At 44.0% G+C, this 19986-nt stretch overlaps 2 protein-coding genes across 12 annotated transcripts in view; one reads left to right on the top strand and one right to left on the bottom strand.

Annotated features, from left to right (window-relative positions):
- Nucleotides 1-219: 219 nt before the first annotated feature.
- TRAPPC2 (trafficking protein particle complex subunit 2) lies at nucleotides 220-19928 on the bottom strand. Of its 11 annotated transcripts, none has more exons than XR_008318415.1 (6): nucleotides 9967-15738; nucleotides 4440-4559; nucleotides 3803-3918; nucleotides 1834-1962; nucleotides 1644-1722; nucleotides 220-1184 (listed from the first exon to the last, which is right to left on the bottom strand). XR_008318415.1 is itself a non-coding variant. In XM_053304629.1 (5 exons), the coding sequence occupies exons 2-5, from the start codon at nucleotides 4530-4532 to the stop codon at nucleotides 1086-1088; spliced, it is 423 nt and encodes a 140-aa protein (XP_053160604.1). In that variant the 5' UTR covers nucleotides 4533-4559; nucleotides 19769-19928; the 3' UTR covers nucleotides 220-1085. The 11 variants fall into 11 exon arrangements, 4 of the variants coding, with proteins under 4 accessions (XP_053160604.1, XP_053160606.1, XP_053160605.1 ...); XR_008318413.1 differs by lacking the exon at nucleotides 1834-1962 and having other exon boundaries at nucleotides 9967-13101; nucleotides 13209-15738; XR_008318414.1 differs by lacking the exon at nucleotides 1834-1962 and having other exon boundaries at nucleotides 9967-13101; nucleotides 13256-15738.
- The window catches only part of OFD1 (OFD1 centriole and centriolar satellite protein), a 41001-nt gene continuing 40926 nt past the window's right edge, over nucleotides 19912-19986 (top strand). The window contains exon 1 of the mRNA XM_053304623.1: nucleotides 19912-19983. The gene's annotated coding sequence lies outside the window, so the exon portion shown is untranslated. The remainder of the gene's footprint in view (nucleotides 19984-19986) is intronic.

Raw genomic sequence — 19986 nt, 5'->3', positions numbered from 1 at the left:
GTTTTCCAGAATTCCTGAGGCATGTGATCCAGTGATTTGTATTAGATGCAGTAAACAGTTATGGAATATCAGAACTGTAAAATGTGAATGGCTCAGATTGGTGTCATCCACTTACATAAAAGCAAATGAAGCTATCTACACAGTAAAAGACAGAGCAATATATTAGTGTTTGCACTACTTAATAGTTTCCGCATGTTAGGCTGTAATAAAACTCAACAGTTGTTTAATAGTCAAAGTGTAGTTTAATTAAACAGGGATTGAAAGACCAGCTTAGAGCACTTCAAAGGACCAGGCTGTAACATTTAACATTAATTTATATTTGGAATGTCAATGAGATCTACAAATACAACATAACACATAGAACTGTTACAGGATAATTCTAGTGTTTTCATACAGTGAAATATCACTGCTCAGGAAATAATGCTTAAGCAAATTTCTAAATAAACTAAACAAGTACTTGAAATGTTATGCTTTAACTAGTGCCATACTACCTTCAGGTTATACTAATGCTGCAATCCTGTGCACACTTACTAGGAAGTAAGTACTACTGATGTCAGTTAGACTTACTTCCAAGTACACATGCATAAAATTGCAGTGGAAGAATGTTCCTTGATACACATTTCAGGACACTCTACTGTAATAAATAGACTTAAGAGCTAGCAGAGTATAACTTTAACCTTATACTCCATCTTTATTTAAAATGAAACTTTCCTCAGTCATTACTTTTGTTCAACTCAATCCTGGTATTTAGGTATTGACACAGCCCTGAACAGAATACTATAACATACTTGCTATCAAAAGCCAGAGCTTTTTGGCGGCAGCTAGATTCTTCGTTTAGTATTGTTGGCAACTCCATTGCCTCAAACATTCAAGATTTGTTTTTTTACATTTTGATACATGCAAGTACAAACGTTTTACATCTAAATTTGTCAGATACCATAAATACATTGTTGGATTTATGAAATTGTTTCTCTAGCCTAAGCACTTCATAACATCTTGCTGAGTAGCAGATTGGTCTTCACAGGTTCAGGAAAAAATGTTTCAAAATATACAGCAGGGCTAAGAGAACTAACAGATCTAGAAATTCAGCTTAAGAGATGCTTCTTTCCAAGGAACTGAACTTTTCTGTCAAATGCAGTTGATCGAATAGGAGAATTGGGTTCATAAAATGGATTCATTGCAAACTGAGGAAAGAGAAAACAGTTAAATTGTGACAACTGAGTAATCAGATGCCTAAAACCTTTTTATTCCATCTTCTTGTTTTTAACTAATGTTTTAATATTGTTTTTATCGGTTGTAAACTGCCCAGAGACATAAGTTTTGGGCGATATAAAAATATGTAAATAAAATAAAAGACCTAAGCTGAGCCACTTAAAATCTCACCAGGATGGCTTCCAAAGGCAAGAAAGGTCTGTAGCTACTATGGAGTGTGTCCTTGCTATGCTACTGCCATCCCCATTGGAAATAATTGGAGTAGCAGCAGGAGTGCAAGGATGTACTCCTTAGTAGCCATGGAGCATTGCCTGCCTTTGCAACCTGTGCAGGCAGAGTTTAAAATGTTGTGGAAGCAGCAAGCACACCTGTTGTGCAGCATGTGAGCCACTTTCTACATAATTTTCTTTATTAGCATTAGTGAGTCTTACCTTTATATACAAGTCATAGACATCACTAAAGAAGTTTTTTATTCCATCTTCTTGCCTTACATCATGAAGCATAAGAAATCTCATATGTAGAACAAATTAAGAAAAATATGTTAAAAGTGCTGGATCAGACCAGAACCAATAATCTAATCCAAGCGCTTCATGAAAACAGGCACTTTCATATACAACATACCCATATTATAGCATGTCAAAAGCAGACAAATGCAAGCCATGCAGAAAGGGATCAAGCTGGCCCAGGCAAGATGAGAAAAATAGGATAACTTTTCCAACTGAGGCAGATACCAGAGGATTTGCGGTGGAGCTTTGGAGAGAAAAGGAAACTGAACTAGCTACAAGTGGAGAGGTTAGAGGGCTTATAGAGCCACAGCAGCAAGACCATGTTATACCAAGCCCTAGAGTAGCTCCTTTGAAATCTGTCAATGACACACTCCCATTTTTTTTGCTCATTTTTGTTTTAGCCAATTGTAAACTTTCCTCCACAGCTGGACTTTCTTGTTAACATTTTCCTTCTAATATCGTACAGCTATTACAACAGATTTCTGGGAAGCCTTTTGGGACCAGTTAGTGGACGTGGAGCTGGCTTTTCCTTTGGTTTTTTGCCAGTTTTCTAGCTATTTTGGTTTTTAACTTGATTATGGTGTTGAAGGCCAAGTTGAAGACAGATCATCCAGGAGAGAATCTATGTGGTCACTAAGAGTTGACACCGACTGGACAGCACTTAATCAATCAATGGTGTTACGTGCCATCTGTTTTCCTTAGATTACTGTATCACCTTGGTTGCAAAAATGTGGTATATAAAGTTTAAATATTTTAAATCAGTCTTGAGGTTTGAAGTTGCAGGAGGATGGCAAATTGAGGACTATTTGGTAACCAAATAGGCAGATAATAAGATATGGTTAAAACTTTTGTGTGTGCAAAGTTTCAAGAGAAGTTTTGAACAAAGAGGGAGTCTATTCTCAAGGCAAAAAATTGCCAAAACATGACCCCAGGACCACAGCCTTGCATAAGTCACCGGATTTATTTTCATTCACACACACACACACACACACACACACACACACACACACACTTACTTACAGGGAAGGCAGGGGAGAGTAACCAGCTCCTGATAGTTTATCTATGCATCAGCTTATTTTAAAATTCCAGCTGGATTTACAGAAGACTATGCAAAAACTAGATATGCTCTTGTACTATTCACCGTTAAATACAGCTTCAACTTCTGGAGGCAGTCCTGTCTAAGTATTGGAAGAACACTGTATTTCCCAAGAACTAGAAGACTCATGGGGCTACAATCCTATGCACACTTACTGGGCAGTAAGCCTTGCTGAACTCAGTGGGACTGCCTTCTGTGTAAACATGCTTATGATTGTGCTGCAAGTGTAATATCCTTCATAAAACCAAAAAACCTCCACTGAGCAGGCAAATAAAGACATTTTCTTCCACTGTGAAGTGAAATTATTTTCTTTCAAGTAAAAAAATATTGCTTTTACTAAAAAAGCATCTGGCACCATAACTAAAGCTCAGGAGTCCTAAGCACAAATTATAATACTGTACTTAATTTTAGCCCTTCTATTTTTAGCAGACACAGTAAAGAAGGCAACTCTATGGGTATATTTGTCTATTTTATCTGGCTGCAATACAGTCCAATACCAATATACTAAGCATGGAGGATTCTGACAGGGCTCAGTATTAGCCTTCCTTCTGCTCATACAAGTATAGATAATGTTACACAGTGTTAGAGGAATGAGCAATCTGAGCATGCATTTCATATACCCATCCATTCCACACTCTGCTTGATAAAAGCTACTCCTGCTTGGCTAAGTACATTATATCCTTCAATGAATTCTTAAATACTGTAAAGATATTGGCATTGAAAAGCTGCTTGAATAACCAGAAACCATTTTAAATCATTTTAAAAACATGATGTCAAGATGCCTAGCTCCTCTGTTCATGATGATCTCCAACCCAAAAACCCTGCTACCTTACCATACTCATTTGCTCATCTAGAAATGTAGGGTATTTCTCCATTTTACTAAATACCGAGGTATTAACTATTCTCCAAAATAGTCTCATTACCCAGATATTAGTAATATTATAGGGAAAAAAGGATATGTCCTGCAGTGACAAAAGCAGAAACAAACCATTCATTAAACTTGTCTACAGTCTTCAGGTACATATTATTAGACAACCACATGTTCTCATCCACTAAGTCAAGAGCAGCATGCGCTATGAACTGATTGAGATGGCGATGATCATCCTAAGAAAAACAATGGAAAATCAACCTTAAGTACAGACTAAAGCAGAAATCTTTGACGCACAACTCTTTTGCCCAATAATACGTTAGATGCAATATGAAGTATTTCATTAACTTTCATGAATTACTCTATAACTGAGTTTTGGATTAGGAAAAGTTTAAAAAGTTGCTGGATTTTAAAGGTTAAGTTGCTGGATCAGGAAAAGTTAAGTATCACTAAACAGGAAATTATGAACAGGACATATTTTAGTTAAAGCAGTTTCTAGAGAAACCAAAATATTTGCACTGGAGAAAAAGCATCCAGTGTGGAAAACATTCCTTGCAGTTCCCAAAAATATGAGGAAGATATGGTTGCCTCAAGCCTGATATATTTATACTGTTTTTGGACTAGATACCAGCACCAGACATTTAGATACTTACTAAACAATGTAACATTTTCAAATTTCTAGGTCCTGGCATCCAAAAAGAACATGGATGATCAGATAATGCTATGGGTTAATAATGTATTGTACTGATGTTCACACCTTAGATTCTACTTTACCAGCTGGGAGAAATTCCATTTCAAACACTGGATTATCATGATGGCCGACAATTACAAAGTAAAAGCTTCCAGACATGATACTGTATTCAAAATACTGCGTCTTCTGAAAAAAGAAGAGACACAATAAGTTAGAAGTGGCTTGGTTGGTCATCCTTTCTGAAGGCAGGGTATTCTAACTTAAAGTAACTCCAAGGGAAGCCTGTGTCCATCCCTTCTTCAAAAGCTTCTATGAAGAGATGAGCAAAAGTTCTAGACAAATTATTTTCATAAACACCACACTATCCACATACAAGGAGCTTTTCAAAGAAAAGAAGAATATATGTATAGGAGAGTGGTACTACCACAAATCATACAGAATCAAATATCACTAAATGAACATGATGTAAGCTATTTATATAACAAAAAATATGAATGATACATTATCAATACAATGAAATAGGTATATATAACATGTATGTAATAAGTATATTTCAACAAGATTTTGCAATAAATCCTTGTTTCACAAATGCTTCATCAGAAAACATTATTTACAACTGTAAGTATATAAACAGTTTCTCAGAGACAAAGTCTTCACCCTGGTTGCCGTGAGGATGCTTTATTACTTCCTCCAATCCCGTTGTTTAAATTCATCCGAGAGGATGTAAATTATCTCACACGAACTTTTCACATGCTGATACAACAAAAAATATACCATACATTTAAAAATATACATTAACCAAAAGCCTTTTAATAAATATAATAATGCAACCACTCCACACATAACAACACAAACCAAATTTACCCAGGTAGATATACCAGAACATGACGAACTGAGCTAAATCAGGACATGCAGCCTCTCCATCGCCAGCGTCATTATCAACCACCTCACTTACTCCTAATATATAGCCTTCAACACTCAGTTGTATGCAGCTGTTGATCCTCCTCCACATTCCACTCAATTAGAGCTGTGAAGCCTCCTTACAAACACACCGCCAAGATTGCAAAAAATAGGATAAATCCATCATAGTATTCAATCCAATAGGTTGTAAAGTGTTCAATCTGTGTATGTAAAAAGATTCCTGCTGATATAACAATTTCTCTGCATTTATATTGCAAAATTTAAACCTCTCCTTCCTAAAAGTGGAAATAAACTTAATATCTTCTGGTTTGTGAGGGGCTTGTAAAAAATGCTCAGTAAGCGGTGCCTCCAATGTGCGATTCTTAACTCTAGAGTAATGTTCAAGAATATGTTTTTAACGACGCATGGTGCATCCCACATACAATTTGGAACAAGGACAAATGATGACATATATATAGCATAAAACGAATTAAAATTAGAAAGATGTTCCAAAGGCTTCCTATTATCACTAGTGGGATGCTGAAAAATTTGATTGGGCAAGGAAAATTTACAAGCTGCACATGTCCCACATTTATGATGACCTTTAACTCTCGAGTTAAGAATCGGACATTGGAGGCACCACTTACTGATCATTTTTTACAAGCCCATCACAAACCAGAAGATATTAAGTTTGCACAGAGGGTGCCAACCACCCCCATGGGTTGCTAACAAAACTGGGTTTTGTTGTTTCTGAGGTGTTCTGAGTGTAGATTCTCTGGCAGCAAATGAGAGTGGATTCATGGTTTATCATTGAAACTCTCATATGCTACCAGAGAATCTACACTCAGAACACCTCAGAAACAACAAAACCCAGTACCCCATGGGTTAGCTGGCACTAGGAATGTGCATGGAACCGGTCCAGGGCCATGTAAGAGGCCTCCGGACCAGTTCAGAATTCGGCCAGTCCAGCGGTGGGGGGGGGGAGGGAGTAGTACCCTCCTGCCGCTTTTCCCCCTCTGGCGCTCAACTTTTACATAAAGTTTTTGGGGCGGCAGAGTTCCTCCCTGCCGCCCCTGCCCCCATCGTTGTCTGGAACAAGGAGAACTTGGTGCCATGCATGCAATCGTTGTGGCGCACAGACACCCGTTGCCGCCGCATGTGCCGCATACATATGCGGCACGCCGTGATGTGCGCATGCGTGGCGCCAAGTTCTCCTTGTTCAAGACAATGATAGGGGCATTCCAGACGATGGGGGCAGGGAGAAACTCTGCCACCCCAAAAACTTTGTGTAAAAGTCAAGTGCCGGAGGGGGAAAAGCAGCGGGAGGGGTAAGCACTACCCCTCCACCCTTAGAGCCACACTCCCCCCAGTGCCAGACCGCGCTTCCATGGTTCCGGGCACACCCCTAGTTGGCACCCTCTATGCACTACACCACCACTTGCTCTGGGCCACCCCAGCACCCCCCCCCCAACTGCAGTTATGGGGCTGCTGAAACCTCCATTCTTCCCTATGGAGAAAAACCTTAAAGACACGTAAATTTCAAAAATCACTTAAAAATCAGCCCTTTGCCCAATTCCTTTCAAATAATTCTAGTAGCTTCCTTGCCCCCCTTGGGAATTACTACCCACCACACTCCACTCTAGGCCACCCCTTTCTCCACAACATGAAGCTATACATTTGCTGAAACCTCCATGCTTCTTTATGGAGAGAAACCTTAAAGATGCGTAAACTTCAAAAATCACTTAAAAACCAGCCCTTTGCCTAATTCCTTTCAAATAATTCTGGTAGCTTCCTTGACCCCCTTGGGAACTACCACCTACCACCCCTTTCCCCCCAACGTGAAGCTATACATTTGCTGGAATCCTCATTATTTCCTATAAGGAATTCAAAAATATGTTAAAAATTCACCAATAATCGGAGGAGTATCCGATTGTCTTGGGGTTTTGTGGGTGGTAGGCACCCCAGGTGCCTACCACCCACCCCAACTTTGTGTCCTTAGGTGCTCCACAATAGGGGACAATGGGCTGGTTCGAGTTCCATTATACCCTGTGAGAAAAATAATTAAAAGTATTTCAAATATTCATAAAAAATCGTAGGAGTATCCAATTGCTTCCGGGTTTGGGTGGTTGCTGGCACTCATGGGTGCTCCACAATAGGGATTTATTTATTTATTATTGATAAATAATTAATAATTAATAATAATAATAATTCAATTTCTATACCACTCTTCCAAAAATGGCTCAGGGTGGTTTACACAGATAAATAACAAACAAATAAGATGGAACCATGTCCCCAAAGGGCTCACATTCTAAAAAGAAACATAAGATAGCCACCAGCAACAGTCACTGGAAGTACTGTGCTGGGGGTAGATAGGGCCAATTACTCTCCCCCTGCTAAATAAAGAGAATGGGCTAATGGGGTGGTTCGAGTCCCATTATACCCTATGAGAAAAAAATAAAAATAAATTTCAAAAATTCATTAAAAATCATATGAGTGTCCGATTGCTTTGGGGGTTGGATGGTAGGTATTCATGGGTGCCAGCTACCACCCCACTCACTTTTGGAGGTTTGAACTGGTTTGAAACAGTTCAAATTTGAACCAAACCAGGGGGGGTTCGAGCAAAACCCAAACTTAACCTCCCCTCCTGGTTTGAACCCGGTTTGAATTCGAACCGAACTGGACAAACCAGTTTTGTGCACATCCCTATATACTTACGGTTGTAAATAAAGTTTTCTGATGAAGCATTTGTGAAACAAGGATTTATTGCGAAATCGTGTTGAAATATACTTATTACATACATGTTATATATACTTATTGGTATATATTGTATTGGTAATATTTGGTAAAAATTCATATTTTTTGTTATATAAATTGTTTACATCATTTTCATTTAGTGGGATTTGATTCTGTTTCAAATAAAAGAGGCAGATCCTTGTTCCATAGAGCTCCCAAATGGGAAAAAAAAAATTCAACCAACTTGTGCCAAAACAAACATGAGACAAAATGTTTTTCTGTTATCATATCATTGTAAGCTGGTAGCAATTCTAATGGTTTTAGTGTAAAAGTAACTAAATATTGAGAGAATTCTAGATCACTGAAGGCTAATCAACCTCTAAAACTGGAGACTGTCACCATGTCAAAACAGCAAGATCCAGACGAAGATGGTCATGACTAAACACCACTGAAATCGATGAGACAAGTTTGTCATGAGCCAGGGGCAGGGAGATGAGAAGAGGGCTCTGAGTGCTTGCCTGTGTTCCACCCCTTGCAGGTAACAACTGCAATTTAAGATCCAGCTGAGTCAGGGGCGTGAGCCGAAGGGCGAGAGCACAAGGGCTCTCAGCCTTGTGGCTCTAAGCCGAGTGGAAAACAGCTGGTGGTCTGCAGTAGCCAGAGGCTTGAAGAGTCCCAGCAAGTTTGGTGAACTGCTGAGCAGGAGCACTGATGACAACAGTCCCTCCCATACCTCCCTGGAGTGTTTTTCCTTTCTCTGTTTTCTTCTTCTTCTTCTTTCCCCACAGCAGTACAAAACCTACCAGACTAGCTAAGGCACTGCCCTGTTCTAATAGGAGGGAGTTTTATAGTTTGTTATAGGGAAGAGGGAATATCTTTGGCAGGGCATTGATTGTGCTTTTCGCCTCTGCCCACCTTCTCCTTTGTGTGTATCAACTAGAGGCTGCTTTAAAGCTCAGGCTGAGCCATGAGCGCAAATCTCTTGGTGCTTTCTCCTTGTGGTTCTCAGCCTTGGGGCGAGCTGCCTCGGGTCAGAAGTCAGCTGTTTGACCCCTGGTTTTATTAAGTAGTGGAGCTGTGGTTGTTTGGACTGAGGGATGTGTCTGGAAGAGCAGGAAAGTGGGGTTGGTGTGGGGGTAGCAATATCACTGGTAGTGGGCAGAGGAAGGTATGGCAGTGGGAGTTGGGCAGGCCGTTACAGGGGGAAATAGTCCAGGCAACTGAGATAGGCTGGGGATTCTGTTGGTGTACCGACCACTCCACTGCACTTCAGTCTCCCTACCTGAGCTGGTGGGGGTGGTCTTGGAGGTGGCCTTGGGTTCTCCCAGGCTTATTGTTTTGGGAGATTTCAATGTCCACGCTGAGGGTCCCCTAGTGGGTGTGGCTCAGGATTTCATGGCCTCCATGGAAACCATGGGCCTGTCTCAATTGGTATCAGGCCCTACCCACATGGCAGGACATACTCTGGATCTGGTTTTTGCTGACTGGGGAATAAATGATCTGGAGGTGGGGGAGTGTGAGATAACTCCCTTGTCATGGACAGATCATCATCTGGTGGGGTTTAGTTTGACTGCTCCGTCTGCCCTCTGCAGAGGTGGTGGACTGATTAGACTGGTCCATCCCCGGAGGCTTATGGATCTGCTTGGATTCCAGAAGGCCCTCGGGGAGTTTCCAGTGTCCAGAGCTGGTGACCCTGTCGAGGCCCTGGTTGATCTCTGGAATGGAGAGACGGCCCGGGCTGTTGACACGGTTGCTCCTAAATGCCCTCTCCAGCTTGGTGGAGCCCGTTCGGCTCCTTGGTTTTCCTCAGAGCTTAGGGTGATGAAACAACTTGGATGATGACTGGAACGATGCTGGAGGAAGAGTCGTCACAAATCCGACCGAACAAGGACTAGAGCCCATTTTAGGGACTACTCCGTGGCAGTGGGGACGGCAAAGAAAAAAACATTGGTAGACTTACCATCAATTGTTCTTTTTCGAGGTATGGGGAGGGCATCCTAACTTGACGGGTTGTCAGCCTTCTCATGCTTCAAGACAGGGCCAATCAGATTTCAGATCTGTATATACTATGCTGCTCCAGCCACACCCAACCCAGTTCCAGGACTGTGAGCGAAAAACCTGTAGCCCCATAATGGAGAAAAAACTCTGGCTTTCAACCACCAGAGAAACAGAATGAACAAGAACAGAAGAAAGGTCAACCAGGGAAAATCCAGAGACCTCCAAAGGAAGAGAAAGAACAGGGATAGCACAATCTTGAACCCTGGGAGTTGCCCCGCCACCCAAGGAATATCATTCCTTTCCCAGCATCTGTGGGAGGGCAGGATGCCCTCCCCATACCTCGAAAAAGAACAATTCATGGTAAGTCTACCAATGTTTCTTTTTCCGAGGAATGGGGAGGGCATCCTAACTTGACGGGACGCACCCAAGCTGAATGAAATCAAGGGTGGGGAGCGGATGCCTAGACCACCCGCTGAAGAATTGTCCTTCCACCCGCCGCCTGGGGATCACAGAAGGAAGAAATCTTATAGTGTCTCACAAAAGGAGAAATAGAACTTGATGTGACCGCTTTACAAATCTCCTCCAGGGGAGCTCTTGCTGAGAAAGCTGCCGATGCAGTCACACTTCTCACTGAATGCGCCATGATACCTCTGGGCACAGATAGGTTCAATGTCTCATAAGACAAGGCTATCGAAGCCCTAAGCCACCAGGCCAAAAACAATTTAGAAGCTTTGGTCCCGAGGGAGCCTGCTTGAAAAGAAACAAAGGAAGAGTCCGTTTTCCTAAAAGACTGAGTTTGGTGGGTATAATTTCTTAAAGCCCTTCACACATCCAACTTATGCCACACACGTTCCTTAGGATGCATGGGCTTGGAACAGAACAAAGGTAACACCACTTCCTGGCTTCTGTGGAAAATAGAACTGACCTTCGTTAAGAAGGTAGGATCCAACTTTAAAACAACTGACTCTTTTTTGAAAAATACACAACTCATCTCTCACTGAGAGGGCAGCCAACTCCGAAACCCTCCTAGAAGAGGTTATTTTATTCATTTATTCATTCATTCATTCAATTTCTACACTGCCCTTCCAAAAATGGCTCAAGGCGGTTAAGTTTATCGCCACTAAGAATAAAACCCTGGACAAATACCTCAAAGCAACAGAACTGAGAGGTTCAAATGGAGCCTTGGTCAAGGTATTTAAAACCTTATTTAAATCCCAAGTGGGAAACCTGTGGATAGGAAGAGGAGCCAAATTACTCACTCCCTTCAAAAACTGACTAATATGGGGATGCAAAGATGAAGAACCAGAATCCCTGAGGTCCAAAACAGACGATAGAGCAGAGAACTGCTGCCTTAAGGTGTACAGACGAAGACCACTCTCTAAACCAGAGTGCAGAAACCCCCAAACTTCTAACACTCTAGCAGAAGCCGGAAGGACATCGTGCTTTGCTGTCCAAGAACAGAAGGCACGCCAGGTAAGTTGATATATGCAAGAGGTGGACGGCCTCCTGGACTCCAGAATGGAATCTTGAACCCAAGAGGAATACCTTTTATCCACTAAGAGCTTGCGCTCAACCTCCAGGCGTGAAGTCTCAGCCAGCCGAGATCCGAGTGCAGAAGAGGACTCTGGGAAAGCAGGTCTTTTCTGAGAGGAAGTGGCCACAGAGGTTGAATCGACATGGACACCAGCTCTGAGAAACAAGGTCGGCGTGGCCAATATGGAACAATGAGAACGACTTCCGCCCTTTCCGCTACAATCTTCTGCAGCCCCAGACCTAGTATTGGCATCGGAGGAAAGATGTACAGCAACCCTGAAGGCCAGGGAGACACTAGAGCATCCCTCTCTTCTGCCTGTCTGCAGTGATGCCTGGCAAAGAACCTTGGGAGCTTGGTATTGTGCATGGTTGCAAAAAGATCCAGTGGATGAGGACTGTACCTGTGTACAATCTGATCGAACACCAACGGAAGCAGTAACCATTCCAACGGGTCTATTCACTGGTGACTTAGCCAGTCTGCCTGGAGAATATCCTCCCCGCTCAGGAGTTCAGCCGCTATGGACTTCAGGTTCAGCTTTGCCCAGGCCAGAAAGCAATCCGCCTCCTGCATAAGCACTCGTGACCTCGTGCCACCTTGATGGTGTACATGGGCCTTGGCCTTCACATTGTCCATTCTGACCAAGGCATGACAGTTCTGAATTAGCCCCTGAACTGTAACAGAGCCATGCGTATGGCCTTCAATTCTAGCCAATTGATATTGAACTGGAATTCCTCTTCCAGCCATAGTCCTTGAGCATGGTGAGCGAGACAGTGTGCCCCCCAGCCAGATAGGCTCGCATCTGTTGTACCCCTCTCTAGTGCCAGAGAAAGCCACCATCGAAAGGATTCCCTGACCTTGGAAGGAAGAGTAACCTTCAAATGCTGCTTATCAATGATCACCAATTAAAAAGGAAGAAGAAACCATTGGAGAGGTGTTGAATGCAATCTGGCCCAGGGAGTACAGTCCAGGCAGGCAATCAAGAGCCCCAAAATTTGAAACATGAGGTCCCCTTTCTTCTTCAGCATCCAAGAAGCGATAGTCTCTGTGAGCTTGTTCTGACACTCTACTGGTAGAGATACTAATGCTAACTCCATATTGAAAAGGACTCCCAGATGTAGCAGAATGTGAGACAGTTGAAGATGATCAACACATTGTCCAAATATGGATAGGCCTGAATTCCCATGCGTGCACGATGACAGCTACCATCAATTTTGTAAATACTCGGGGCACCAATGACAGGCCAAAAGGCAATGCTCTGTATTGGAAGTGCTGTTGATTGTAAGCAAACCTCAGGAAACGACGCTACCTCAGGTGAACTGGGACGTGCAGATAAGCCTCTGACAAGTCTATAGATGAAAGCCAATTCCACGGGTGGACTGATCTCTTGATGGACTTTAACAACTCCATCCTGAAGGTCCACTTCCTCACAAGGCAGTTTAGACGTTTCAGGTCGAGAATCGCACGCCAGGTGTCATCCTTCTTTGGAACCGAGAAGAGCAAAGAAAACACGCCTTGCCATGATGAAGAATAACCTGCTCCATCAGAAGCCTTTTGGAACGCTGTCTGGAAACAGGAGTTACAAAAAGAAAATCATGGGGAACAGATACGAAATCTATTGAATAACCCCGGGTAACCGTACGAATAACCCACTGATCGGTGGTGATCAGCACCTAGGTCCTGGCAAAGTCCAGGAGACGGTCCCAACATCATTGCTTACGATTCCTGGAATCTGCACTGTTGGCGAAGGAGCCCAATCAATTCTTATTCTGTCCCCTGTTCCTGCCGGACCAGGATAGTTTCCAGGACCCTCTGAATGCCAAGCCTCGGTTGTCTTTGTCTCTGTCAGTGCCCCTGAAGCCAGCATAACCTGCGCAGGGTGAATTTCTGTAGGGATGAAAGGAACTCTGAAATGAGGAATTAAACCCCCTACGAGCTTCCCCTTGCCCCATAGGCATGGCCTTTATTTTATTTTATTTATTTTTTATTTATATTATTATTTTTATGTCACGGGTTTCAACCAAAACTGGATCTAAAGACTCTCCAAATGACTTCCCTCCTAAAAAGGGAGTAGCAGCCAAGGCAACTTTGACTTCATGTCTATTTTCTAATGTCTCAGCCTTAAGCCTCTCCTGACCGCCACCCCTGCTGCCATGGCACGGGAGGCATGTTGCAGACAATGAAGGCTCAAGTCAGCCATAAGAGAGACACCCTGGCCAATTTATAAAGACATTGCTGAAGTTCAACATTTTCTGGAGGCACCACTCTTATCAGTTCTTTCACCTAACGAATGGACGCCCTAGCAAAGATTGAATTGGTTGTTACTGCTCCAATGACAGTGGCCGAGGCCTCATGACCTTTTCGTAGAAGATGATCCGCCTTCTTCTCCTCAGGTGACTTCTTATTCAGCTACGCACACAACGCTAATTGCACCACAGGAGCATCTACAATGAGAGTAGCTAACAAAGACATAATGTCAGGCAGCAGAGTATATAATTTCTTAGGAAAAGTCAAAACAGGTTTAGTGGTAACAGGCACCCCCCTTTTTTCTGCTAACAGTACATCCTTGAAGAGAGTGGGAAAAGGAATCGTGGCTGTTGAAGCCGAGGTAGAGGGGAAAACCTCTTGATCTAAACCTGAATTGTAAGGAACCCCTGATTCTGGGGACACATCCTTAATAACTCTTTTCACTTTGGCCAACAAAACCTCGAACTCTGACAAGGAAAGCAAACAAGAGCTGGGTCTCTCTTGAGAAGGGTTCTGTTCATCAGACAATTCCCCTTCTTCCTTTTCTGACTCAGAGGACTCTCTGTCAGAAGAAACAGCAGCAGAGTGATGAGGTGGGGGCACAGCAGTAACAACAGAAGATGCTGCTGCTGGCAGAGGAGCCACTAGGGGGCGTTTAGGTGCCCTAATGCCCTCATCTGGCAGTGGCACTCTTTTTCTTTTATGGAGTCTCCTTTTAGAGGGGAGGGAAAACTGAAACTGCTTGCTTTGCGGAATAGCCCTTCTGAGGGCTTGAATCGGGGGAGGAAGAAAAGGAAGGGCACCCAGGGGGCCTAGCCAGGGCTTCAGATGCCACTCCCCCATCCCCCGCAAGGCAGCCCCCTCACACTCGGGGGTGGGGGAACGATGGCAGCTACCTGCCCTGAAGAACCCAACTGTTCCAACAAAGGAGACACCAGGGACAAACATTGTTTTTTTTAAACAAAGTCCCCCAACCACTGCAACTCACCGGCTGACAAAGCCTCATTGTTAGGGCTGGTAATAGTCTCAGGCGTTTCTGAGCGCACCCCCTGTAGGAGTGCAGAAGCAGCGAGCGGCAAGGCCGAAGGCAAAGCCTTATAAACAGGCATGGGCTGAGGAGAGACATAATTGCTGCTGTGGTTTTGGCGGGAATCTCAGAGACTGCCGTTGGTGATAGCCGCGCCCGTACTGCCTGTAGCTGAAGCCTCTCACAAAGTGGAGCACCACCGGAGGCCAGCTTGCATTCCTTTTTCCTTTAGGCCACGTCTGGGCCATTTAAGTGTTTGGTCTTCTTTGCCACTTTTGGGGGCAGAACGAGCTCTAGGCACGGAGCCATCTCAGAGCTTTTAGCAATGGTTCCCTCAGAAAACCCAGCAGCGCACACGGCAGCAGTCCCAGACACCGCATAGGTGGGTGCCAACATAGCCTCTAAGAGGGGGCCCTCCAAAAGTGTGCCCTTCAGCATGTCACTGCAATATGAAAGCTCCATGAGTGGAACAAGTGCAGAGACACAAAGCAAAAAAGGAAGAGGATAACCAAGGAAAAACAAGCCTAAGGCAGCTAGAAGCTAGAGGAGACTGGGCAGCTTGTGGACTGACTTGAAGCAAGACAGGACCGGAACTGGGTTGGGTGTGGCTGGAGCAGCATAGTATTTACAGATCTGAAATCTGATTGGCCCTGTCTTGAAGCATGAGAAGGCTGACAACCCGTCAAGTTAGGATGCCCTCCCCATTCCTCGGAAAAATGCTTTTTCTCCACCTCCAATGCATTTGCTCAGTGCAGACCAGCTGAGCTGTTTCATGTAGCTAAGACACTGCTGCACACATCCCCCCAGGTAATGGGGGAGGAACAATCCACAGCCCGCTGTGATCAGTTTGCGTGTCACTTTGCAGATAAAGTCGCTCGCATCCGTGCTGATTTGGACTCCAGAGTTTTGGCAGTTTCAGCAGATGTGCATCTAGTACCATCTGGTCCTATTGTATTGGATTTTTTTCAGTTGGTGCAGCCTGAGGATGTGGACAAGATCCTGGGCAGTGTGCAGGCAACATCGTGTGCTCTTGACCCTTGTCCTTCATGGCTAATAAAAGCTGCCAGGGAGGGGAAAGGTAGATGATTGGAGGTGATTATTAATGCTTCATTAAGGGAGGGCAGGATGCCATCGTGCCTTAAGGAGGCGATGGTAAGACCATTATTAAAGCCCTCTCTTGATTCCTCCAACCCGGACAACTATAGACTGGTCTCTAACCTGCCCCTTTTGGGCAAGGTGACAGAGTGTGTGGTGGCATCCCAGCTGCAGAGGGTCTTGGATGATACGGATTATCTGGACCCTTTTCAATCTGGCTTCCGCCCCGGATATAGGACTGAGACTGCCTTGGTCGCTCTAGTAGATGACCTATGCCGAGAACTAGACAGGAGTGTGTCCCTGTTGGTTCTGCTGGTCCTCTCAGCAGTGTTTAATACCATCGACCATGGTATCCTTCTGGGCTGCCTCTTGAGTATGGGAATCGGAGGTACTGCATTGCAGTGGTTCCGGTCCTTTCTTGGGGGGAGGGTCCAGAAGGTGGTGCTGGGGGACTACTGCTTGGCTCCATGACCATTGGCCTGTGGGGTCCCTCAGGGTCCGGTCTTGTCCCCCATGCTGTTTAACATCTACATGAAACCGCTGGGAGAGGTCATCCAGGGACTTGGACTGAGTTGTCAGCAATATGCGGATGACACTCAACTCTATCTCTCCTTGTCACCTCATCCTAGGAAGGCGGTGGATGTCCTGATTTGGGGGCTGGAAACCATGATGGGTTGGATGTGGGCTAATAAATCGAAATTGAATCTGGACAAGATAGAGGTAATGTTGGTCAGTAGGAGAGCCAATCGGGATGAGGAGATTTTACTGGTTCTGGATGGGGTTGCACTCCCCTTGAAGGAGCAACTACGCAGCTTGGGGGTATTACTGGACCCGGCTTTACTTTTGGAAGCTCAGGTGGATGCAGTGGCCAGGGGTGCCTTTGCACGGCTTTGGCTAGTGTGCCAGCTGAGTCCCTTTCTCGAAAAGGCAGATCTGACCACAGTTACCCATGCCTTAGTCACATCACGGCTGGATTACTGTAACGTGCTCTACGTGGGACTGCCCTTGAAGAATATCCGGAAACTGCAGCTAGTGCAAAATGCGGCAGCTAGGGTTTTATCTGGAGCTGCCCGGTGGGAGCACATCACACCCATTTTGAAAGAGCTGCACTGGCTACCAGTTTGTTTCCGGGTCCAATTCAAGGTGCTGGTTTTGACCTTTAAAGCCTTGACGGTTTGGGTCCGGGATACCTGAGGGACTGCCGGTTCCCAGAACTTACTGGCCACTTGATGAGATCATCTGAGGGGGCTCTGCTCCGGGTACCAACAATGAGGGAGGCTCGGTTGTCATGCACGCAGGACAGGGCCTTCTCTGTTGCTGCCCCCAGACTCTGGAATGCTCTCCCAGTGGTTATTTGCTCCCCGGTCTCTATCACAGCTTTTAGAAAGAGTGTAAAATCTTGGCTTTTTGCCGAGGCATTTATTTGATTCTCTGCTGCTGCTCTTTGTGCTCTGTATTGCTTTTATGCTTTTGTTTTAAATTTGTAATCAGATTTGTTTAATATCTTTCATTTAATATTTTAATTGTGTCTTTTTTACCATCTTGTTTTTAAATTTTGCTGTAAACTGCCTTGGGATTGTTTTAATGAAAGGCGGTATATAAATTTAACAATCAATCAATCAATCAATCAATAAAATAAACTTAAGTCCCACTAAGTTCAATTGGACTAACTCTCCTAGCCTAGATCCTACTAAACTACTATAGATATCTGTAAAGCTAGAAGAATCTAGACAGAAAGAAAAATACAACAAATATAATCCCTGAGCTAGAGGAAAAAATGAGGAAAAAACCCCGGGGTAGGAATGGCAGATAATTATTTTATTATTTATATCAAATTTTTACACCACTTGATATGTACATCTCTACGTGGTGTACACAATTTATAATAATAATAATAATAATAATAATAATAATAATAAGATTTCTATACCACCCTTCCAAAAATGGCTCAGGGTGGTTTACAAAGAGAAATAAAACAAATAAGATGGCTCCCTGTCCCAAAGGGCTCACATTCTAAAAAGAAACATAAGACACACACCAGCAACAGTCACTGGAAGTACTGTGCTGTGGGTGGATAGGGCCAGTTACTCTCCCCCTGCTAAATAAAGAGAATCACCACGGTAAAAGGTGCCTCTTTGCCCAGTTAGCAGGGTTCTTTTATAACATTTATAAGTCATTTATAATTTATAACATTTATATTATAACATTTAAAAGTCAGAAATTAAAATACATGACATAATAAAAATAGCGTTAAATAGTTATTAAAACAAATTATTAAAATTAATTCTGATTAAATGCCTGTGAAAACAGGAGAGTCTTGGGGGTCTTATTTCAGCAGAGAGCATATTCCAAAGCCCTGGGGCAGCCACAGAGAAAGCCCGGTCCTGGAAGGGCCACCAAACGAGCTGGTAGAAACCGTAACCGGACCTCTCCAGAAGATCACAACAGGCGGCAGGGTTCATGACAAAGAAGGTACTCTCTTAAATAGCCTGGACCCAAGCTATTAAGGGCTTTATAGGTAATAACCAACACTTTGTATTTCACCCGGAAACATATTGGCAGCCAGTGCAGTTCTTTCAAAACCGGTGTTATGTGGTCCTTTTGTGTTGTCCCAGAGACCAATCTGGCTGCTGCATTCTGTACCAATTATAGTTTCCGGACTACGTACAAAGGCAGTCCAATGTAGAGCGCATTACAGTAATCAAGCCTGGAAGTTACCAGCATATGTACCATTGTTTTAAGATCCTCTAGAAATGGATGTAGCTGACCTCTAGAAATGGACGTAGCTGACGTATCAAAACCTCTAGAAATTGATGTAGCTGACATATCAGCTGAGGCTGATAAAAAGTACTCCTGACTAGAACCTCAGCTTGAGAAACCAGGGAGAGCTTTGTGTTCAGGAGCACTCCCAAGCTACATACCTGATCTTTCAGGGGGAAGTGTAACCCCATCCAGAACAAGCAGATCTTAACAATCTCTTAGGTCCTCCCCCCACCCCCCACCCCATTCAGTACCTCCCTCTTATTTGGATTCAACTTCAATTTGTTGTCCCTCAATCAGCCCATTACTATCAGGCACATGTGTGATGTACGCACGCTATTTCATGTCACTTCCAGTCCGAAGAGCGGACGGGGGGCAAGGAGGTATGCTGCCACCCCACCGGACCAGTTCTTACATGAGCGCCAGTGGGGGAAATACAGCGGTGGGTGGGGGGAGTAAGTGCATCCTCCCTGCCCTTAAAGTTATCCCCCACCCATCGAACCAGCCCCCTGCCATTTCTGTGCACATAACTATCTCCAAGCAACGCCATCTGGAATTTGCCAGAGAGATAGGAGCGGAACCACCATAAGACAGTACCACCCAATCCCACCTCCCTCAGGCAGTCCAGAAGAATACCATGGTTGATGTGATCAAAAGTCGCAGAGAGATCCAAAAGAATCAACAAAATCACACCCCCTCTGTAGACAGCCAGTTGGAGATTACATCACATCAGGCCAACCAAGGCAGTCTTAACCCCACAGCCCACATGAAAGCCACTTTGAAATGGGTCTAGATAATAGTTGTACTAGCTGGTAAGAAAATAATCCCAAAGTAACCATAATCACCATTTGGTAAAGTTTTGGCAAAGACAGACAGATAGATATGGGTTACTGCTGATTCTGGATGTCATCCAGCAGGCTTTCAGGCCACGGGACTGATGCCCAGAACCAGCCTCAATGGGGAGCATCACAGGAATAACTCAGCAACATCTTCCCTGCCCACCTTCTTTCCTATAATGCCAGAACAACACCTACCACCCGTCGGCCCAGCTGTTCCCTTGAACAATTTAAAAAAAAAAACACGGAAAAGAAAGAAAAAAATTACCTCACATCCAACTATTGTCAGAATAGAACCACCACTAAAGGAACACAGCCCAAACTCAACCCCTTTTCTTCCGCGTCGCTCACTAGCACTACCCAAAACATCCGGCGCGACGTTTTGTCGTCATTGCACCATCTGAAAGGTTGGGGGGAATCCCGCGCGGGGAAAAAGAAACTCGCCTATGGTGACGGGAAGCAGGCTTTCTCGCGAGAGTTCCGGTA

This window comes from Hemicordylus capensis, chromosome 3 (assembly GCF_027244095.1).
Source record: "Hemicordylus capensis ecotype Gifberg chromosome 3, rHemCap1.1.pri, whole genome shotgun sequence".
In the NCBI taxonomy this organism is placed as follows: Eukaryota; Metazoa; Chordata; class Lepidosauria; order Squamata; family Cordylidae; genus Hemicordylus; species Hemicordylus capensis.
The sequence above is the reverse complement of the archived record's forward strand: the minus strand, read 5'-3'. Positions and strand labels throughout refer to the sequence as shown.